Source organism: Diabrotica undecimpunctata, chromosome 3 (assembly GCF_040954645.1).
Source record: "Diabrotica undecimpunctata isolate CICGRU chromosome 3, icDiaUnde3, whole genome shotgun sequence".
Lineage (NCBI taxonomy): Eukaryota > Metazoa > Arthropoda > Insecta > Coleoptera > Chrysomelidae > Diabrotica > Diabrotica undecimpunctata.
This window is the reverse complement of record NC_092805.1, coordinates 18,654,446-18,677,268: the sequence shown is the minus strand read 5'-3', so window position 1 is coordinate 18,677,268 and position 22,823 is coordinate 18,654,446. Positions and strand designations below refer to the sequence as shown.

Here is a 22,823-nt window from a genome sequence, read left to right as displayed (position 1 = left end):
GCTTCGATTGTTTGCAGTGAGTTTGAATAATCGACTATCATCGATGCCATCTAGACTGATGTTATTACTCGTCAAGGCTAATAATGACTTTCTAAATTTTGCCAATCTGCGCAGAGAGCAGACAGAGAAAGTATTCAGTGAGAAAGAGATGGATGAACGCCGAATGAATGATTAAACGTAGTTTAAAGCTCGAGTTTACTTTCTTACCAAGACAATTTCCGGTAATTTTGGTGCTTATCACGTGAGCGTGCCGATTGTAGGATGTCTTAAGTCATTCCTAGATTTGACAAAGTGTAAACGCATACTTTTCTTTGTTAAAAATTGATTACTTTGGTAACGTATCTTTTAAATATATTTCTATTTTTTTTGTGCGAAGAAGAAATGTTGTTACCTATGTATCATCTATTATTTAATAATCCTTTTTTATATAGTGTTAAGAAACAGCGAAAATAAGTGAACATGTTAACCTTTATCTGATGGCGTACCCTCAAAAAATCGTTACATCCATTATCTTTACAATTAAGTCTTTAAAAATATATCGCACAAATTTGTTGCTTTTGAGCGCTATATTTTCTGAGCCATGAAGTGTTGAACATCTTGAACTTCATTAGTCAAAAATTGAAAATTTGTTTTAGTTGTTTGGAATGGCATATACTCAGTTTTGTGATAGTTTTGGCACGTCTCTTTTAAGGGTTGACTAATATTCTTGTTACCATTTTATATTTAATCATAATAATAATAATTTAGTTTTACTGATTTACTCTATCTTTAAGGTTTTCGGAGACTGTTAAATTTTAGCAAAGTAGAATGTTATGCGGTATACAACTTCAAATATAAGATATAGGCAGTGTCAGTTGAGTTTTTGTTATATAATTTTGGCAGTATCTAAGTTAATGTTTTTTTCCTTATATTTTAAGTTACTTTAAAATTAAAGATGAATCTGGAATACTTTCGATTTTTTTATGAGTTACGAAAAATAAAGATTTTTGAATATAAATAAATTTGTCATGTTTTTCTTTCTTCCCAATCCCGCGTTACGCGGCATTTGTAGGACTGAAAAAGAGTGTACATTCGATCTTTCGTCAGCGCGATCGCTCGGTAACCTAACCTAACCCTCTTATCTATGTCGGTGACTGGCGGCCGGCGGGAGACTCCCGGAAAAAGAACGGAGTGCTCGCGTCGCGAAGGGACTCATTACGGGGAGAGGTGTGAACGAGCTAGTATCATTTATCAATTAGTTTCAACTTAAAAAACAAATTAATCTACGTGAAATATTCTTAATAACTGAAGTTATTGACTGTTTAGTATTTTCGTGAAGTTAATTGATACAGTGATAATATAATTAAACATAAAAATGTCAAGTCCTGTGCAATATAGTGACTTTTCTTGTAGTTCTTATGTTTGGGAGCATTTTCTCAATTCTAATGATGGGTTAATAGCAAAATGTAAACTGTGCAATAGTATACTTGAAACCACCACTAGTTCAACCAAAGGATTAAAAGTGGATTTAAAACTTAAGCACCATATAGAGGATTTAAACAAAAAAGGGTCCGAAAATGTAGCCTTGTCATTAAATGCGAGTACCAGTTTGTTCTCCCCTGTGTTATTTCTTGAATCACAGCATAATCCGATGTCAAAGCGAATAAAGATCACGGATTATTTTCCAATCCAAAACAGCGCGAATTCAATGGAAGAAAGAGTTGCATGTATGACTGCGAAATACGGCTTACCCTTCAGTGTATTTGTAACTTTTGAAGATTTACGAGATTTATTTCAATCAAAAGGCTTCATTTTGGACCTCGCCATGACATCACCACAAACCAGTATAAGATCAGAACCAATATCGAATTAAAAGCACTCTACAATGACGCCGATTTTTTTTTTAGCCCTTTTTCTATCCGAATTGTCGAATAAAGGCCTCTCCCATTTCTCGCCATTCATCCCTGTTGTATGCTAGGCGTTTCCACATTGGTCCTGCGACTCTTTTGATATCGTCGCTCCAGCGCATTTGAGGTCTTCCTCTTGGTTTCTTCGCATCGTACGGTCGCCAGTTTCCGACTTCTTTGTTCCATCTACCATCTTCGAGACGTTCGTTGTGTTCAGCCCATTTCCATTTTAATTTAGCTGCTTGTTTCGCGGCGTCCTTTATTTTTGTTTTGTTCCGGATTGCTTCGTTCGTTTGCCGATCTATTAGTGACGCCGATATTGTCTAAGAAATTAAATCACAGCGACTAAGATGGGCAGGCCACATGCACAGACTGCATAACGATAGACTTGTAAAACTGGTATGGGAAGAGATTCCCACAGGCAAAAGACCACTCGGACGTCCCAGAATGCGATGGAGAGAGAACATCCAAGCAGATCTCCGGAAAATGAACATTCCATTTGACCTTAGGTTGATGGAAGACCGAACAAATTGGAAAAAAGTTGTACAGTCAGCCAAGATCCACCCAGGGTTGTAGCGCTACGTGATGATGATGAAAAGGCTTCCTTCTGCCTCGATCTTCATTATCTATTCGAATGATGGTTATGAACTAAGCAATGACTCTTCGTAAGAAAGTTCTCCATGAATTATCACAATTGACATAAAGTAAGTATCGTTTCACGCTCACTTTTGACTAATGGACGTCTACAGGCAACAGGCGATATCTAAACATTGTCGCATTTCTAAATTCTTTGATATATAAATTCCTTGATATATATATTGGAATCCTCTCGTATACCTATGTATTAAATTGAAATCCTCTCATATATGCATTATAATAACGAAGAATTTTTTCCATGTTTCTTAGTTCGTATCTTTTAAGTTAAAATACTCGAAATATATTTCAATTCCTTCTTAGGTCGGCTCGAGTTAATATAAACCATCTTAGAGTTATTTATTTATTTCGCAGCTGCGTATGTTCCTCGATATTTCGTTGTTCAAACCGCCCGATACTGCGTTTTCAAATTAATAATTTGCGTCTTAATTCCCGTTTGTGTTTTGTTTATACCAAGTAATGTGAATTAATTTTAAAGATAATTTCATCACCCTCGCTGGAGCTGCGGTCAAGAGCGTTATGTCCAAATTCACGTCGAATTTGTAAAGTGTTCTGTTTTTGCCACTTTTCATGGAAATCTTCGTCTTACGTTATGGAAAACAATTTTAGTAGCAGTTAATCGTAGCAAATTAATGTGTATGCCGTCTAATTCTACCTGTTCCTGTTTTTTAAGAAGCAGTCATCAGTTTTGTGTTCAGTGCCGACTTCAACCGCGAATAGTCAGTCCTATCGCAGTGTGAGAGTAGCTTTTTGTTCCCGTAATAGTTCCAGAAAATTAAAAGTGTTTTTGTGAAATCCAGGTAACTTTTTTTGTGTCAAATTTTAAAGTAAAGACAGACATTTTTTTTCTTAAAGTAATAATTGCTTTCATAGTTTCATACTATAAAAAAGGATTTGTATTAATTAATAAATTGTAAAATTTTAGGGTTTGACTTTAGCTGTAAATTTATTTGTTCAGTTTTTTTTTTAATTTAATGTTAACTTATGACAGCTCGTTTTATTATTTTTGATGTTCATTTGTTTTGTTGTTAAAAAAGGTTAATCTTCATTCAGTAACAATTTTGAAAGTTTTTGCAGCAATTCCCCATTGTAAACAGATAGGACACATGTAAGTTTTGACGTGACAACGTCTTAAATTAGGTTGTACCTCGGAGTCACTCATGAAAAAGTGTAACGCCCGCTCACGTCTGTTACGATGAGTCACCGAACGAGAGAGAGGCCCGCCGGACCGGCGAATGCCTTGCGTCTCTCTCCCACTCAAACATGATCGGTCCGCTGCGCGCGCAGCACTAGAGAATTAGGCGCGTTGAATCGGTGCGTGCTTGTGTCTCTGTCTTTCTCGAGCGTTCTTGGCGTTGGAAAACCGAGAAAGCGTCATAATACAAGTTCACACGTGTGGTTAAAGTATCGTCAGCTGTGTCTGTAGTGAAAATGTGGAGTGCTTAGATTCGTCATTTACAACAACTACAACAATAAAGGTAAATAATTGTACACTAATATTTCATTATCGTAAACTATGATTGATTGATTAATTGTTAGATTGACACAAAAGTTGAGAAACTGAGTTTATAGGTTATGTCATACTATTGACAAATGTTGATAGTGTTAAGTAAATTATTAGTTTAAATCACTCTGCAATCAATCGTAATTCAGTCGATTGAGAAGAAACAGCGCGTTTCAACTGCAAACAACTATTGTGCAATTTAATAATATTCATATCAATAAATATTCTACCGAGAAAAAGACGTTGTCACGTAAAATCTTCGCCCATAAAACCGACTTTACAGGTAACCGATTTTTTTTGTATTTTTGTTCTTCGTAACTATTCATATAGTATTTTTGTATTGTCTTATTTTTATAACTGTTTGTGGTAAGATACAATAAATGTTAATATTTTTTTAACATTTTGTTTATTTTTTAACTAACCCTTTTTTTAATAATTATTTCGATATTTACAACTACCTGTTGTAATAGTTATAATTAGGCACCTCAAAGTGGCGTCCTTTTTAAATTACTAGTGGTGTTTCCTGTTTCTTTTTGTTTTGTTTGTCCCAAGAGATTCATGACCCTTTGTTTCATTTTTCTGTATTTGCCCCAATCCAACTCCCTTGTCATTTACTTATCCACGACCCTAGCTCCCCTAACAAACCCTGAGTGCCGTTCGTACAAGTAGCGTTTATTTTGCTTGTCCTATCTTCGCCCCCAGTAATTTCTATCCCCAATCTTCTATCTCTTATAATAATACGCCATGTGGTAAGCAAAATATTTTCATTACAACATCAACGTCCATATGTCCATATGTTTGGGATTTAGGTCTTACTCGTATCTTTGGAAGTATACCAGCAACAGTTTGCGTAGAAACAGTACAATCAAGTATAATATCTTAATTCAGGAATAGAAAAATTACCCCGGTTTAATTTATTTACGGCAACCATAGACATAATATGCAATATTTTATGTTCTTTTAGTTGAAGAATAGATTAAATTTTTTCCAACTTTTTACTCTCTTTCTACTCTTTTTTACAACTCTTTTACTGCTACTACAATGCAATGCACTAGTTTGACTGTCTGGCTCTAAGAACGCATTGTAGACAATTAAATGTTTTCAGTAATGTCGGATTTAATAGTCTCATTTCTAGATTGACGTCACCAAATGTGTGAATCAGATTCATGAAATTTTGTAAGACCAATGAAGGAATTTGCACTGCAACGTGTTGAAAAATAAGTGATCATTAATTATAGTATATTTTATTTTATACATTTATTATACTTAGGTACAATTTTAACTAAAAATATAAATAGATAAAATAATAATAATTAATAAACTCATAATATACAAGTTCACTATAAGTGTACGAGTACAGTGGTCTGCGATTAAAGACCCCTAGGCATATAGACACTATTGGTTTAAAAAATACAGCAAAATCACAATTTCTGCAGCATAAAATATTAAAATTTTATATACATACGTGTGTATATATATACTCATATATACAGCTGGACAAAAGACTCTGACACTTTAAATTATTATTCAGTTACTGCCTTTAGCAGCATCTGTTAAATCCATTTAGGAATTTTTCTTAGAATTTGTAAATTTATCTTTACGAATTATTTTATAATTCCAGAAATTTACATTAATTTATAAAGTTCTTAACATATACCTTATAAACTTATACATTTACGTATACATATACATTTAAGAGATACTATGCGTGATGGATCAAGATGCTTTTTTTAAACAAAAAATGAAAATCTTGGGAGGGAAAGATCGATCGCTAAATCTTCGATCGATCTTTCTAAAAGAATAAGTTGCATAGAAGTACATGACAATCATATATCATCTCGAAAATTTTCAGCGGATTTAAACCTATTAACTATATGCTGCAAAGATTAGAATATGTAAGAGAATAATATCTCAGACAGATTCATGGCAGATACAGATCAATTTGAATATACTTCCAAGGTAAAGCCATACATCCACTTTGATTTTAAATTATTCCTTTTAAAATTATACTTCTGAATTGATTAGGATTCGAAAGCTCTATGCAGAGGAAGAACAAACGACGCTAGGAACGGAATTACCAGAAATTGCCACAAATGAAGAACTTAATATAAATGTACAGGAAACAGAAAAGCAGCAGGTAAAAACGGGATACCAAATGAGTTACTGAAATATTGTGGAGCAGCAATAAGAGAACAATTAACAACATTAATTAATAAAATTAAAAATCACAATAAAATACCGGAAGAATGGAGAACGAGCGAACTAGTTCTGCTATTCAAAAACGGAGATAAAAAACAGCCAGAAAACTACAGAGGTATAAACTTATTAAATACTACACTAAAACTTACAACTAAAATTTTACAAGTGCTAATAAATAATAAGTTTAGCAGATGAACAACAGGGTTTTCGTAGTGGAAGATGGTGTACAGATGCAATATTCGTTATACAGCAAATTACTGAGAAATCACTAGAGTATAATAGACCAGCATTTCTGTGTCTGATTGACCTAAAGAAAGAGTTTGACAGAGTAAGACTCAAAGATGTAATACATCTTCTGTATAATAGAGAAGTTCCCCTAAATATTATAAAAACTATCTATAACATCTACCAAAACAACAAAATGGAAGTCAGAATGGATGAACAACTTACAGAACCTATTGAAAAAGGCAGCGGAATAAGACAAGGGGATTCATTGAGCCCCATGCTCTTCAATTTGATCATGGATGAAATCATCAAAACCGTTAACAAAGGAAGAGGATACAGAATGGGAAACAAAGAAATCAAAATACTCTGTTACGCAGACGACACAATATTGATAGCCCAAGACGAAGATGGTCTGCAAAGTCTGGTCCACAGAGTTAACATAAGAGCAAAAGAATTTAATATGCTAATCTCATCTCAGAAAACTAAAACAATAATAGTTAGCAAAGAATCAACCAGATGTTAAATGGAAATTGATGGCATCAGTATTGAACAAGTAATAGAAATAAAATACCTGGGAATTACACTGTCTAGATATGGAGACCTGGACAAAGAAGTGAGAGATCAAGTACAGAAAGCAAATAGACTGGCAGGATGCCTTAACACTATATGGCAAAACAGACACATTGACACTGAGTTGAAGTCAAGAATTTATAAAGCCACTGTAAGACCAATAATGACATATGCCTCAGAAACAAGACCCGACACAGCCACAACGCAAAGGGTACTGGAAACAGCAGAGATGAGAGTACTGAGAAGAATTACAGGAACTACGGTGAGAGATCAAAAGAGAAGTGAAGACATTAGAAGAAAATGTAACGTACAGTGTAGAAATGAATGAACACAAAATAGAAAAAAAGAATGGAATAACCACATAAGCAGAATGGAGGAGATCCGTGTTTCAAATTAGCAAGAGATAAGTCACCAATCGGTAGAAGAAGTATCGGACGACCGCGCAAAAGATGGAGTGAAAACCTTCCATAGAGGTATTAATCCGCCAATGAACAAGCAGAATTGCTTATAAAGAAGAAGAATTGATTCGGATGAGAACCGTGCACCTGATAATCTACAACACCTCGAGGTATGTCTCTGTCAGCTCACTGATTCATAAAATTAACTCATAAGAGATGCAATCTATTTTTTTTTACTGAAAAAGTCAGCAATTATAAAACAGGAGAGAAAAGGGAATGGTAGTGAAGTTGTAAGGGTATTTTCCTACTAAACTAGTTGATAGTGTCTACTATCTACTCTTTTGTCAAATACCTTGCACTGCAGTACGAGTTGAAGAATTCTATATCTTTCTTCTCCGTACTGGAACGAAGAGGTATGTAATTGACGAAACAAACACATATTTTGCAGAGATTCTATAATCGTATTATTCGGACTGCATAAAGAAGTTGGAAAATCGCTGGAATCGTTGTATTAAGATAAAAGGAGACTATGTCTAGGTACCTAGGTGGTCTAGTATCTCTCTCTCTCTCTCTCTCTCTCTCTCTCTCTCTCTCTCTCTCTCTCTCTCTCTCTCAAGTTCGACTAATTGCGAGTAATCACAAATAAGTGCCAGGGTTTTTTATCAACTCTGTAATTATAGAAAAATCGGTAAGATAATTTCGAAACAAATTCAGATTTCTGCTTTAATCTGAACCTTCTAAAAATGCAAGGTATAACATCTATTAACATCTTTATCAACGTCTGTTATACCTTGCATTTTTAGAAGGTTCAGATTAAAACAGAAATCTGAATTTGTTTCGAAATTATCTTACCGATTTTTCTATCAGATGTCGCTATTGCGTCCATAACGAAGCCATTTTATTGTTGCTTTTTAAAAGACAGAAAAGATTCATTTTTCACGTTGAGAACGCCTATGAATAACTGTTCTGATGAGACTTATTAAGTCGAAATACGTATCAACAGATACATAGACGCTTTGTACGTGAAATCAAATCTTTGCTGTCTTTTTCATTCTGTAATTATAATTTAAATTGGTGATCTTATAGTGACTTACTTTTGATTAAGGGAACTATATCTCAGGTATGTATTGAGAAAGAAAAAATAATCAAATAATCTTTTTGTGATACCAATTTTTCAGTATTGGAAGATATTTCTATCTTCTTATGCATCACATAGTATTAAGACCTCGTCAGCACTAACATTTCTAGTGATAATTATGACTAATCTATATCATATTTTCAACAAATCTTTTTGAATGTGTTACGATTAAAGACATATTAAAAATAATACATTTTAAGGGTCTCTCTTTGTTCATTTCTTTAAAAATAATATCTAGTTATATTTCATAAACTTGTTCAAATTATTCCAGCTGCAAGAATAATCGATTTTGAGGTGGCCGTTTTTGCTGAAGCTGAAATTTTGGGGTTTGTTCCTACTTTGCCTGCTGACGTCATCGTATATTGGAAGGGTTGAGTCTCTTCTATCTCTGTGAAAATCTTCGAATGTACTAGGCGGGTCTCCTTCTGGACTTTGTCGATTATAGCTGTAACAAAAATAGGGAATTTTAGTTAAGAAGTCATTGCGACTAATCTAAAATTTGATAATAGTTTAATTATTAAAGTTTAATTTTTACGAAAACGACAGGAAAATGCATAGAAGAATTTAAAAAATTACATGTAGAGCAATTGATAAATATCTTTATTTAAGCAGGGTGATGAACAACAGGGTTTTCGTAGTGTAAGATGGTGTACAGATGCAATATTCGTTATAAAGCAAATTACTGAGAAATCACTAGAGTATAATACACCAGCATTTCTGTGTCTGATTGACCTAAAGAAAGCGTTTGACAGAGTGAGATTCAAAGATGTAATCCATCTTCTCTAGAATAGAGAAGTTTCCCTAAATATTATAAAAACTATCGATAACATCTACCAAAACAACAAAATGGAAGTCAGAATAGATGGACAACTTACAGAACCTATAGAAATAGGCAGCAGAATAAGACAAGGGGATTTGTTGAGCCCCATGCTCTTCAATTTGATCATGGATGAAGTCATCAAAACCGTTAACAAAGGAAGAGGATACAGAATGGGAAACAAAGAAATCAAAATACTCTGTTACGTAGACGACGCAATATTGATAGCCCAAGGTGAAGATAGTCTGCAAAGACTGGTCCACAGATTTAACATAAGAGCAAAAGAATTTAATATGACAATCTCATCTCAGAAAACTTAAATAATAGTAATCAGATGTAAAATAGAAATTGATGGCATTAATTAAACTTAGGAAATGGAACGGGGATAATCAATACAACTATCGAAGCACAAGCATGTGAGAACTTTTCAAAAAACTACACGAATACATTATATAGATCTTAATCTATGAATTCTAGGAAAAAAATGACGTACTCTATATAAGAATCTCCATAGGAGTAACTCAAACTTCGATCCCTAGATTTGTAGGCTATCGGCACCGCGACCCTTCTGAATATTCCTTTATCGTCATAGATTCCAAACAAGGAACTTTCTTGAACAGCTCCTTCAGCGTAAGGACTGACTTCTTCAGCTTCTGTAACAATACATATAAATTAAAATACAAATATGAACAAATATATTGTAATATAAAATTTATTTTGAGATGAAATTCATTCATCTCTACATTATATTCATTCGCAAGTTAGAAGCCGCAAGAAATACAAAGTTAAACTTTCATAATAATTGTGAAAGTGTAAAACAAATGTTTATCTTGTTTTTTTTTGTGAATCGTTCTATCTCCTGCACTTCTGACGAACAATAGGCCAGTGGAAGGCCAGTTTGATCGTACCGGGATGATCCCGGTACGAGCGATTTGTGCAAAAACACCTCTTTGCGGTTTCTTTGATAAAGTTTGTGCTTTTATTTTCGAGAAAGTTATTATGGTTTTCCGAATTTCTGTATAAAACATGTCCAGCTGCCTCCTTACAAGAGCAACACTTTAAACAATTCATCCAGTTATTCGCTAGATAGCAGTTCATTCAGTTATTCGCCATTAAAAGAATCCATTTAATGGGATTTAGATTCAATAGGTTTTAGGGCCGGCGATAACGGGTCTGCAAGGGATGCACTGCAGGCGGGCGTCTTTGTTTAGGGGTGCCAAAATGAGTTTTTTTCTGTTGTAATCTTCTTCTTCTTCTTCTTAGTCGTTAACCTGATGCAGGTATCGTGATATCATGAAGCTATTAGCTAAATTTCCCAATGTTCCTCCACGTTTTTCTATCTTCTGCCATTCTAGCACATTCTGACAATGGAGCGCCAATGGTAGCAACAATATGGTCCGTGTATCGTGTGGGAGATCTACCTCTATTTCTTTTGCCTTCTACTTTTCCCTGGATGGTAAGTTTTTCAAGACCATTTCTTCGAAGCACATGTCCAAAATAGCTTATTATTTGTTCTGATATTTGTGTTCTTAGTCTTTTCTTTATGTTTAGCTGGTCCAGTATGGATTCATTTGTTCTTCGGTCCACCCATGGTATTCTCAGCATTCGTCTCCAGCAGTACATCTCAAATACATCTATGTTCTTTTTGTCTTTCTCAGTAAGTGTCCAGCATTCCGATGCATAAGTAAAAACTGGAAAAACTAGACTTCTTACTAGTCTCATTTTTGTATCGGTAGTTATTTCATGGCTTTTCCAAATTTTTGTTAATTTTGCCATAGCGCTTTTTGCGATTGCTGACCGCCGCTTTATTTCTTCAGTGCAGCCTCCTTTGTTGGTTATTAATGAGCCCAGATACACAAATTTATCTACAACAGCGATATTGTTTATCATGACCAGATGATTTTGATTGTTGTTAGCTCTGTCATTATTATCATGAATTATCATGATTCTCGTTTTATCTGTTTATTTTAAGGCCCATCGTTAAGCTTACGTCTTCTATCCGTTGTAGCAGGTGAATCAATTCAATCAATAGAATTGGGCTTAGTATGCAGCCTTGTCTCACGCCCTTTGTGACCCTGAAACTATCGGTTAGTTCCCCATTTATTCTAACTCTGGCATAATTGTTATTGTACAGGCTTTTAATTAGCAGTATCAGATGATTGGGGACTCCCATTTCAGACAAAACCTGCCACATTTTACTCCAGTTGACCAAATCGAAAGCTTTACTATAATCTATGAAGCACAAATATGTTGTGATGTTGAATTCTCTGGATTTTTCTACAATCTGCCATACGTTTAAAATTTATTCTCTAGTACCACGTCCGGGGACGAAACCTGCTTGTTCCTCCGCAATGTTAGGTAGTAAAAAGGGCTTTATCCTCTCGAGAATTATGTGTAAGAGTATCTTACTGCAATGTGCAATTAGAGCACTTGTGCGATAGTTGCTACATAAATTTTTCGCTCCCTTTTTATGTATGGGAATATATAGTGATTGTGTCCAGTCCTCGGGCCATTTACCTGTCTCCCACACTCTTTGACAAATTTGATGTATTATATCCACTCCAACGTCATCTAGGGCTCAAATCATTTCAATAGGTATGTTATCTGGACCGGCAGCTTTCTGACTTTTTTGCCTCATAATTGCTGCTTCAACTTTACTTTTGAGTACGTCAGGTTCCGTCACAAAACTGGCATCTTCTTGTTGTGATGGGGCTTCTGTGCTTTCCTCCATCATCAGTCGTCCACAGTATTCTTTCCATCTGTGTAAAATATCTTTTTTAGAAGTGAGTAGAGTTTCGTTATCATCTTTGATAGCAAGGTAGTTTGGTGCAAAGGAACGTGTTATCTGCTTTATTTTTTTAAACATGTCTCTGGTCTCAGTTTTGGTTTTATACCCTTCTATTTCCATGCAGATTTTGTTCAAGTGTGTGTTCTTGTCCTTTTTGCATAGTCGTTTTATTTGACCGTTCAGCGCTTTATAGGCCTCTTTATCACTTTCACTGTTCAGTCCTGTGGCTTTTAAGCACTTCCTCAACTGTATTTTAGTCCACGTGGAGTCTGTTATCCATTGTTTCCTTCTTTCTTCTCTATTACTCTTAATGTTTTTCGCAGCATTATGCAATATGGATTTTGTTTTTGTCCATATGCTATTTGAGGACTCTTCTGGATTTAATGATTGTTTGAGGTCACATAGCTTTTGCATTCCGGCTTTTTTGTACGGATCGTTATATCTTAGATGCCATTTAGTTGTTGTATTTCCTGTTTTTGGACTGTTTCTTAACTTCATGCGGAATTCAGCTGATAAAAATTGATGGTCGCTATTACAATCTTTTCCTGGATAGGTCTTAACATCCTTAACAGCGCTCCTACAACGGGTTTTTACCAGTATAAAATCTATCTGATTTCTGTATCTATTTCCTGGTGATATCCAAGTGTAAAGTGTATAGTAAAGTCGTCTTGGGTGATGTTGAAAGCCTGTATTAGTAACAAACAGGTTGTTGTCTATACAAAAGTGTAGCAAGCGTTCTCCTCTGTCATTTCTTTGGCCAAGTCCATATAATCCGATGGTCTCTCGCAAGTAATGATCTTCTGTAGTTACACCAATTTTAGCGTTGAAATCGCCTACGACTGCTGTGATTTCTCTATTTGGAAGCTTCCTAAGCGTCTGCTCCAACGTACTATAAATGTTTCGATTTCTTCATCGTGAGCTTCGCTTGTTGGGGCATATGTTTGTACTACATTAAGATTACTGGCATTCATTCTGACAACATCTGTTGTAATATCAAATAGTAAAATAGAAAGTCAATTTTTTTAAATGTGGTTTCAATTCCAGTCATAATACGCTATATTATGTATAATAATATAATATATTACATATGTATAAAAAAAAACAAACAACTCTGCGCTTATTTGAAATGCTTTGTTTATTTTTTTAAAGATTTTATGTCAGCAGTTAGGAGCGTAAATTAATGATTTGTAGTAAAATAAACATTTTACATAAAATTTAATCTATCAGGATCTTTTTCAATTTTGTATTCTAAGTGTTTAGTTTAGTAATACAGAATAGTTTGTTAGCTAACTGTGTAGTTGAAAGAAGATTATTATAGATATAGATTACATCTGCACATCTGCACAAGCTTAATATTGAGCTATTAAAGTTATCATTTTTATTTATTTTAACACTAAATTTGGTACGATTGCCAAAACATTAAATAAATATAATTAAATTTAAAAAAACCGAAGGGCGCCTAGGCTGATTTTACAGGGGCAACTTATACCCTAGCACCGGGACATTATGATTTATTTACCTTTATTTATTTTCCTCTAACAGCATCTCGATATCAGCAGATTTTTAAAAGGGCATCTGTCCTAGTCCACGCTTCTACCCCATGGAGTAACACGAAAAACAGAATTCTAACGAAGGCATTTATTTGGTAATTTAGAGAAGAAAAATAAACAGCCTCCCCTAAATCTCAAAGTCTATTCTTCACAACCAGACACAGTACTTATAAGGAAGTTATCTTCGTTGAATAAACCCATTCAAATAATAAAAATTGCATTTGTCGGTAATTTTTTTAAAGTCTGTGATTATCATTCCTTTAGATTCTCTATTAAGGTAAAAAAAACTTACTAATCGATAATGTAATGAGGGAAAGCACCAGAAAATTGTTATAACCTCTTCCATTCCGAGTATTAAATGTCGTTGGCAATTGTCAACGAACTGGGTAATCTTTGAACCTCCGGCTATTTCTAAATATATCGCTAGTGAAAGTAATGACACAAGAAAATGCAAGTACTAATAAGTAACCCATGTAGGTACCATCACATAAGGTATATTATATTTCAATATCTCTTTGTATAATGAATAATGAATTATAATTTTGTTCTACTAAATAATTTTTAATTGTAAAGTGAATATCAATATCATATTTTTTTAAATTATCAAATAAGATTATTATAATAAAATAGTATTTGTATAAATATGAAATATTTATACAAATATTAAATCAAATTAATATTTTATTTTATCGAGATTCATTTTTTTAATAACGCATGTACATGAATCACTATCTGCAGAAAGGCAACAAGTCCAGTTTTGCCAATTTTTCAGGAGAGACAAAAAACTTGGATAACTCAAACACACTACTGGTATTAATGTATTTGCATTTAAGGTTTATGTGATTGGGCATTCTGGACTACTACATCCTTATAAAATATTTAAATATTTTAAGAGGAGAGGGTAGAGAATTTTTTTGTGTTAAGGACATGTTCCCTTTCTGCCGTAAACAAGAAACTTTAAGAAGTTTTAAGGAAAACAATCAATATACAAACAGAATATTTTATGAGAATTAATTTTAATAAAATAAAACAATGTCCTATACATGAAATAAAGCAATTAAATCATAAATTAAAACTTTGAAATTTCAGTTCAAGTTTTTAGTTTTCTTCTGTACATGCCGGAGTAATTGGTCATGACAAAATCGGATTCCAAAAATCCTTTTTTTTCCGGGATGTATACCAATGTTTTCTTCATGTCTTCCATTTTCTTGTTGTTAATTGGAAGTACAGTTGAATATGCTTTTCTAGTAGGGGCCTGAATTGGCTGTACTGCATTCCGTAGTTTGAATTCATCCATTATGAAAACGCCGATGTTCATCTTACATTGAACCGTGTTAGGATTCTTTGATGAAAAAGTCATTTCTCTGTATTGTGATAGGGCAAAAGCACTATTTTTGTTGCTGGGGACATTTTTGCCATACGAATCATCACTTAGGCAGGTTTTTTTTATAAAACTGGGGCCACCATGAACTGAAGTCAATGAAATCATCAGCAGTCATTTTAATAACAGAAAATTTGCCGTCAATTTTTGACGATTTCATTATAAGCTCTTGCTTCTTGCTTTAATTTTCATCTCATGATACTAAAATCTCTGTCATTTGGCATAAAAAAGTGGCCCCTAACAGGAAAGGTTAGTTTAACTTCATTAAACGTTTTTATCTCACACAAGTACATCATTATGCGAATCACAGTATTATTTTTATTTGGCCCTGCGCAGTTGTCCCCAAACAGATAAAGATTTTTTACACCACTGCCAATTTTGTTTTTTATGTACCAATCTAACATAGTACAAACTTCGTTTGAGCCTTTACACCCTTCACCTTCATGATAAATAAAAATTATACATTCCCGTGTGGCGAGATTATGCACACCAAAGACCTTTACAGTGAGCTGTCTAAGGTAATAGGTATCTTGGACAGGAATACAAGGTAGAGATATGTTGGCCATAAAATCTATGCAGATGCCAACATTTTCTTCAGGCGTACTGACACACTGCGTGGTCACTTCTTTCAGTGATGCATAGAACTTTTTAGATTTACGCTTGTGTACTGTTAGCTCAGCGACAGCTGTTGGCTTTGCATTCTCATTAAAAACAGGACTTTTTATTTTTAAATTTAGTTCCTCACATGTAACACATGCATCTTTAACTGGTTGGGCAAAGCCAATAGAAGGGTAGTTTTCCTTGAAATATGTCCAAAAAAACTTGTAGGAGAGCCTTTTCTCAGTTCCTAATGTTGAAATAAGGAAACTATGTTCTTTTTTAATTAACATGTCGCACATGATTTTTAAATTCATATTAGCTGAAAAATACTTTCTTTCTTTTCCTGTATAGTGAAGTACTTTGGTGGGAATGATTCTACATGGACCCTTAATTTAGACAGTACGGGCCCAGGTATTGCATTTCCTTAAACGTTTTTTCGTCTGTTGTCAGTTGGTGTTTCATTTAGTTGCAATAGATGGGACAAACGGTGACACTGCTTTGCAGTGTATCCATAGGTTTTCATAAATCCATTTTTACATACTTTTGTACGTTTTCCATTGTGTACTACATAATAAATCACACTGAGAGCCTTGGGTTTCGCGGTTGACGAACTAGACCTGGGTCTTTCCCTTTCAATCTGACTAATTTCCATAACAGATTGGATGTAAATATCCTGTTGCGTTTTGGTTGTCATGTTATGTAGATTGCCGGATATTTCATTTCAATAAATAAAGCACAATATTGTCTGACCAAACTCAGCTGTGAGGATAGTTCAAATATTTGCTACCCAGTTCTAGCGTCGCAACTGTTTACCGCAGAAAGAGAACTTGTCCTGGACTAGTTTCCTTTCTGCAGTAAATAGAATAATGAAAGGGTTGCCATGCCAATACTAATATGCGGACGTGTTTCCTTTTTGTAGTAAACGTTGCGTTTTGCTACTGGAAACAATTTTAATAAAATACACAAAATTCGTACATATTGGACATGACGCCTTTCTGCAGTTAGCGATTCACATATAGTTCAGACTTAAAGCCAGGTATACACGTATCCAATAACTAAAACCAGTCTCACTGGCATGCCAGTGCTTAACTATAGTCTATTAGCAAAGATATAATCGATAGTTATCGTATAATTTATTCACTTCCTTTGTTTGGATTATTTTTTGCTTTTGTTCAGTTTCTGGTAAAATTTTCTGGTCTCTACTGGCTAACTTAGGCCTTAACCCAGATATTACTACCGTCCTTTTAAAAGGCAGTGTAAATTATGCGTAATTTAGGTTAGTATAGCTACCAACTGATAGATGGCTCTAGATGGAGTGTTTTCAAGAGCCAGCATTCGACAAGTTTTAACGATTTTAGTGCGCGCACATGCTGTAATTGTGAGGTTATCTGTGTAAATTGCCAGGTTTTGGACTACAAAATGGATGCTTATAATTGGAGGTAAGTCTAGAATTAAAAAACTATTATTTCACGGCATTGGCATGTGGATTATAGTATAATAGGGACTTATGTACGTATATTTTTGGCTCGAATAGTTGTCACGTTGTTTCAAAGGCTCGCCGCTTGGGATTTCATTTTGTTCTTTTAAAAGGACGGTAGTAATTAGTACTACCAACGTGCGTATTGTTTCAGGAGGCCTCTCAAATTGCATGAGCTATTAGAAGAGCTTGATTCTGATGAAATCCCAGTCCCTCCAGACGTTTTGATCATATTTCCCCCAGAAAATGCCAATGATGTCACCGATTGCGACTCCGGCGATGAAGAACTAACTACAATAAATAATTTACCGGGTAGTCAGTTGAGAAACGATGTAGAACTTGTTTTTGACAACGCGACTGAATTAACACAAGATTCTGTGAATTCCATCCTACCAGAAGAAGATTCGGATGATGACAATATACCATTGGCTTTGTTTCTTTCCAAGGAAAAGCTGCCCCATCAATTAGAGAAGAGAATATCTGCACACTGGATTCAAGGAGACTTGTATCAACACCCTGATTGTACTTACTGGAAAACTCAATTTGGACCGAAAATGACTCAGTCGCCGATGGAAATTTTCAATTTGTTTTTTGATGATGAAGTCATCAATTTGGTTACCGAATACACTAACATCTACGCAAGACAAAGAAATCTTTTGAACGACATTACTCAAAATGAGATTCGATGTTTTATAGGCGTTCTTGTATTGAGTGGTTATGTGGTTGTGCCGAAAAGGTACATATACTGGGAAAATCGTGACGATTCGCACAACGCAATGGTGGTAGCTGCTATATCTAGGGATAGATTTTCCCACATAATGAAAGTTTTGCATGTTTGCAATAACTTGTCATTAGATAAATTTGATAGATTTGCCAAGATGCGACCCCTGTTCGACGTAATAAACAAAAAATTTATACAATTTTCCCCTTTAGAACAACATCACAGCATAGATGAGGCAATGGTTCCGTATTTTGGTCGCCATCCCACAAAACAATTCATCAGGGGAAAACCAATCCGTTGGGGGTACAAAATGTGGGTAGGAGCCGTTCGTCTGGGATACATAGTTTGGTTTTCTCCTTACCAAGGTAATTCCACTACAATACCTGAACAATATAAAGTCCTTGGATTGGGTGCATCAGTAGTTCTATCCTAGGCAGACAGTTGAATGAAGTATGGTCTCAAAGGCGATTCCATCTTATTTTTGATAATTATTTTACTTCTATTCATTTACTGCATGAGCTAAAACAAAGAGGCATATTTGGTACAGGCACTGTATGGGAAAATCGCACCATGAAATGCCCTTTACCCTGTTCATTTATTATGAAAAAAACTGAACGTGGTAAATACGAGTATCATCTTGATAAAAATACAGGAATAGTGGTTTGCCGCTGGCATGATAATAATATCGTTTCTATTGCTTCCAATTTTGTACCAGTAATGCCTTGCTTCTCTATAAAGAGATTTTCACAAGCAGAGAAAAAACATATTCAAGTTCCTCAACCAAATATTGTTAGAATATACAATAACTTCATGGGTGGCGTTGATCGCAGTGACCAGAACATCAGTTTATATCGAGTGTCCATAAGGGGAAAGAAATCGTATTTTCCCCTTTTTGCTCATTGCGTTGATATGGCTATTCAAAATGCGTGGCAGATTCACAAAACTCAAGACGGTAAACTGGATCAACTTGAATTTAGAAGATCTATTGCAACTAATATTTTGGAAACTTTTAAAAAAGAAACAAAGCGCGGACCTTCTAAGCGGAATTCGAATTCGGTAGCCAATTCAAGATATGACGGTATTAACCACTTGGTTCTTTCCAAAAAGTCCAGTTTTTGTGTGAAAAGTGCAAAATACCTTTACATTCAAAATTTTGTTTTAAATCCTTTCATTCTTTGTAAATTGATACTAATAAAATATATATGATATCTGGTACCGTATATTACTACCGTCCTTTTAAAAGAACATGTCAAAACTTGACAGGTATCGTCATAAAAAAATATATGATTGTGTTTTTTGGTTCCATATGCTATAATTTCCATGAAAATTCGAAATTAATTCAAAATGTTAACAATAAAAGTTTCAGTAATATCTGGGTTAAAGTTCGTTATTCACATTTTCTGTCTTCTTTCTGAGGTGGATGTTTTTTTTCTTCCTTACGTAGGATTATATTCCTCCTCTGCTTGTCGGGTTCTGTGCCCTGTTGCATCAGTAAATATGCTCTGTTTTTTTGTTTTGTTATAATCTGACATTCTTCGTCAAAACAGTCATTCGTTCTTGTTCTTCTATACATAGTAATTCTTCAGATGCTTATTTCATGATGTTTCATTCTCATTTTTCACTTATGTTTTCATATTCTCTGTTTTTGTTTTTTGTATTTTTGAGTCCTTCTCTATTGTATCGTTTATGTTCAGAACCTATTTCCCTTTATAAATGTTTAAAATTCTGGGCCTTATCTACTTTTCTGGTGTGAACGTATATTACATTCGATTGGTGTCTTGAGTCTACAATAGCATAATCTATCATATTTACTGTATCTGTCTGGTGATTTCCAGGTGCCTTTGTATATTTCTTTTCGAGCGAAGTTAAAATTATACAATCTATTAAAAAAAAACAACTATAAAAAAAATTGAAATTAGAGCATCAAAAATATTTAAAATTAGTTATTTCTCAAGCACGAAATTTTTTCATTTCGTTGGGCTGTGTTATCATTCCTATTCCATACCATACAAGTTAAACGTTTACTTTGTAATCCACAAGGAAACTAAGTTCCTGTAGCTGGCTGTATACCAGGTATCACAAAAAATTTTTGTTAAAATCCTTTATAAAAGGTATATAAATTTAAAAACCCAAACGGGCTATGTCATGAAGACAAAACATTTTCGGAATCCATATTCCATCATCAGTATCTAGGTGTACATGTTTTGAGCCACTAAATATCTGGGTAAAAACCCGTTAAAAGTTATATGTTACAATTTAGTTTACATTATTTAGTCTTATATTTTAGGATGTGAAAGTTACCAGTGGATATGATAACATGGTAACGTACGACACCAACGACGTTTACTTTGTATTCCAGTTTTTCCTTTGACGGAATCTTTTGTTTTTTATTGGTGCTTATAAAATGAAAGTATCTGCTTCGTTGTCTAGTTGAAGCACTCTGCTAATTCAGCTGTTGATTCATCTATTGTGTCTTTATTTTGCTGTGTTAACACAATTTGACATAATGTAAGGACATTGATTAGGTCCGTTATTAAATAGATGGTTGGTTGACACTCAAGAGAATTAAATTTTTCTCATAAATATACTTCAAATCTTGATAATCGCGTTTCGTTCTGTTTACTGCCGTGAACACAATACGTAGAATCAATTGGAGGACTATTGTATTCGTAATGTAATATGATTCATGTAACCCATGACTCAATGTATAACTTCTCCAAATAAATACGGTTTGGCATGTTTTTAGAAGACATTATGTACGTAGAGCAATATACATATCTACGCACCAATTCAAATAGCCAATGGGACCACTCAACAGAAATTAAACAGCGAATGATAAAAGCAAAAGCAGCATTCGTTAGAATGAGAACCATTTTCAACAGTCGAGACATATCATTAAAAACAAAATGCCGTCTATTGAACTGCTACATATTCACAGTTCTGCTCTACGGAATGGAAGCATGGACACTGACTATTGCATCTATGAATCGGCTCGAAGCTTTCGAAATGTGGTATTATAGGCACATCTTACGTATATCCTGGGTTGGCAGAGTTACTAATGTGGAGGTCCTGCGTAGAATGGGTAAAGAATGTGAAATTCTCATGACCGTCAAAACTAAAAAGTTGGAATATCTAGGACATGTAATGAGAAATCAAGAACGTTACGGCTTTCTCCAGCTGATTCTCCAAGGGAAAGTAAATGGTAAGAGAGGACCGGGAAGAAGACGCATTTCCTGGCTTCAAAATTTACGAAAGCGGTATAACACGACTACCACTGAACTGTTCCGCGCTGCAATAAATAAAGTAAAGATAGCCGTGATGATCGCCAACATCCGGAACGGATAGGCACTTTAAGAAGAAGAAGATGTACGTACAGACCAAACAAGCATCTGCGGTTGCTAGAACTCTTTCTCTTGACAAACTAAATAATTTAATATCATCCCGAAATAATAAGAATATACTAATTTAAGTATCTTTAGGTATATACTCGACTTCCGCTCATTCGCTCAGTCGACACATTATTAGTGTGAGTGAAAACTTGTTTTATAAACTGGATCTAATGTATTTATTTTATTATTATAAGTAGAAATATAATATTATAATAACTTTATAAATAAAAGGCAGATATCGAGCACAGTTTTTTATTAAATAATGCCCAAGTACTTTCTCTCTCAGAGCATCTTCAGAAGCAGTTCGTCAAAAAAATGTTTGGCTATCCAGCACTTTATTAAGTGTTATATTTAAATACATATACACAACAACTAACATCTAATTTTCGCTTCTTTTATCAGAATCAGCAGTGCGTATTCTAAGCTTTTTTGTCTGTTCCGGCTATTATCATATCGTCTGCGTATCCTATAATTTGTGTAGAGCCCTGTATGATTATTTTATTGATTCAAGTTTTTATAACCGTTCCGTCCAGTGCTATGTTAAAAAATATCGTCGACAGGCTATCTCCTTGTCGTACACCTAGTTCTATATTGATATTTTCTGAATTTTCCATGTCTTTTATAGCTTCTGCTACAAAGTTATATACATTTTTCATTTTTACTAATTTAATCAGGTTTTATATAATATTGATGTTTTGTATTTCGAGTAAAACGTGTTGTCTATTTACAGAGTCAAACATCATTTCATCATCAAGAGTACGATTCCTCATTGTAAGTTTCATTATTATAAGTTTATGTAATTGTAACCTCAAGGATAAATAACTACTTTGATTTTGATATAGTTCTCATTAATTTTTCTACTATTTAATGGTCCAAAGTTAAGTGGTTTCCAAGAAAAAATCACCCATCATCACCCTGGTGACGAATAATAATAATAAGTATTATCAGTGATATAGAATATAACATCAAAACTTTAGTAATAAATCATCATTAGAGGAGTAGCTATGTGACTAGACTTTTAAAATCTGTAAATATATAGGTACTGAAGTTTATGCTATTTTAAGACATCTTATGATTATTGAAAAGTAATAAAACGTAAAACGACTACGGGTGGTAAATGGAATTGTGGCCATTGTAGATAGGAAAAGTCAATGTTATTTTCATCTGTTGCTTCCGATTGTAGTATTAAAGTAGTATAAAAGACGTATCTTAAAAATACCGAGATAGAAATGTGCTTTATTGTCACTGAAAATTGTACAATTTTATGGACAAAGCTTACAAAAAGTAAAAAAAAATTAACAATAACAATTAAAATTTACTAAAATTACATAAATCATCAATATCACAAAATCTTCTTCTTCAAGTAGTGCCATCTCCGCGGCGGAGGTCGGCAATCATCATAGCTATTCGAACTTTTGAGACGTCTGCTCTGAAAAGTTCATTTGATGTACATCCTCACCACTCTCTCAGGTTGCGCAGCCATGACATTCTACGCCTCCCTATGCTTCTCTTTCCTTGGATCACAA

General features: G+C 34.2%; 1 protein-coding gene across 2 annotated transcripts in view; it reads right to left on the bottom strand.

Annotated features, from left to right (window-relative positions):
• Positions 1-5,269: 5,269 nt before the first annotated feature.
• Positions 5,270-22,823, bottom strand: part of LOC140436508 (uncharacterized) — a 123,617-nt gene continuing 106,063 nt past the window's right edge. For both annotated transcript variants that reach the window (XM_072525383.1, XM_072525382.1), the window contains exons 4-5: positions 9,885-10,044; positions 5,270-9,019 (exon numbers count right to left, since the gene is read on the bottom strand). In XM_072525383.1, coding sequence (XP_072381484.1) covers positions 8,809-9,019; positions 9,885-10,044 — 371 coding nt within the window. In that variant the 3' untranslated portion in view covers positions 5,270-8,808. The remainder of the gene's footprint in view (positions 9,020-9,884; positions 10,045-22,823) is intronic.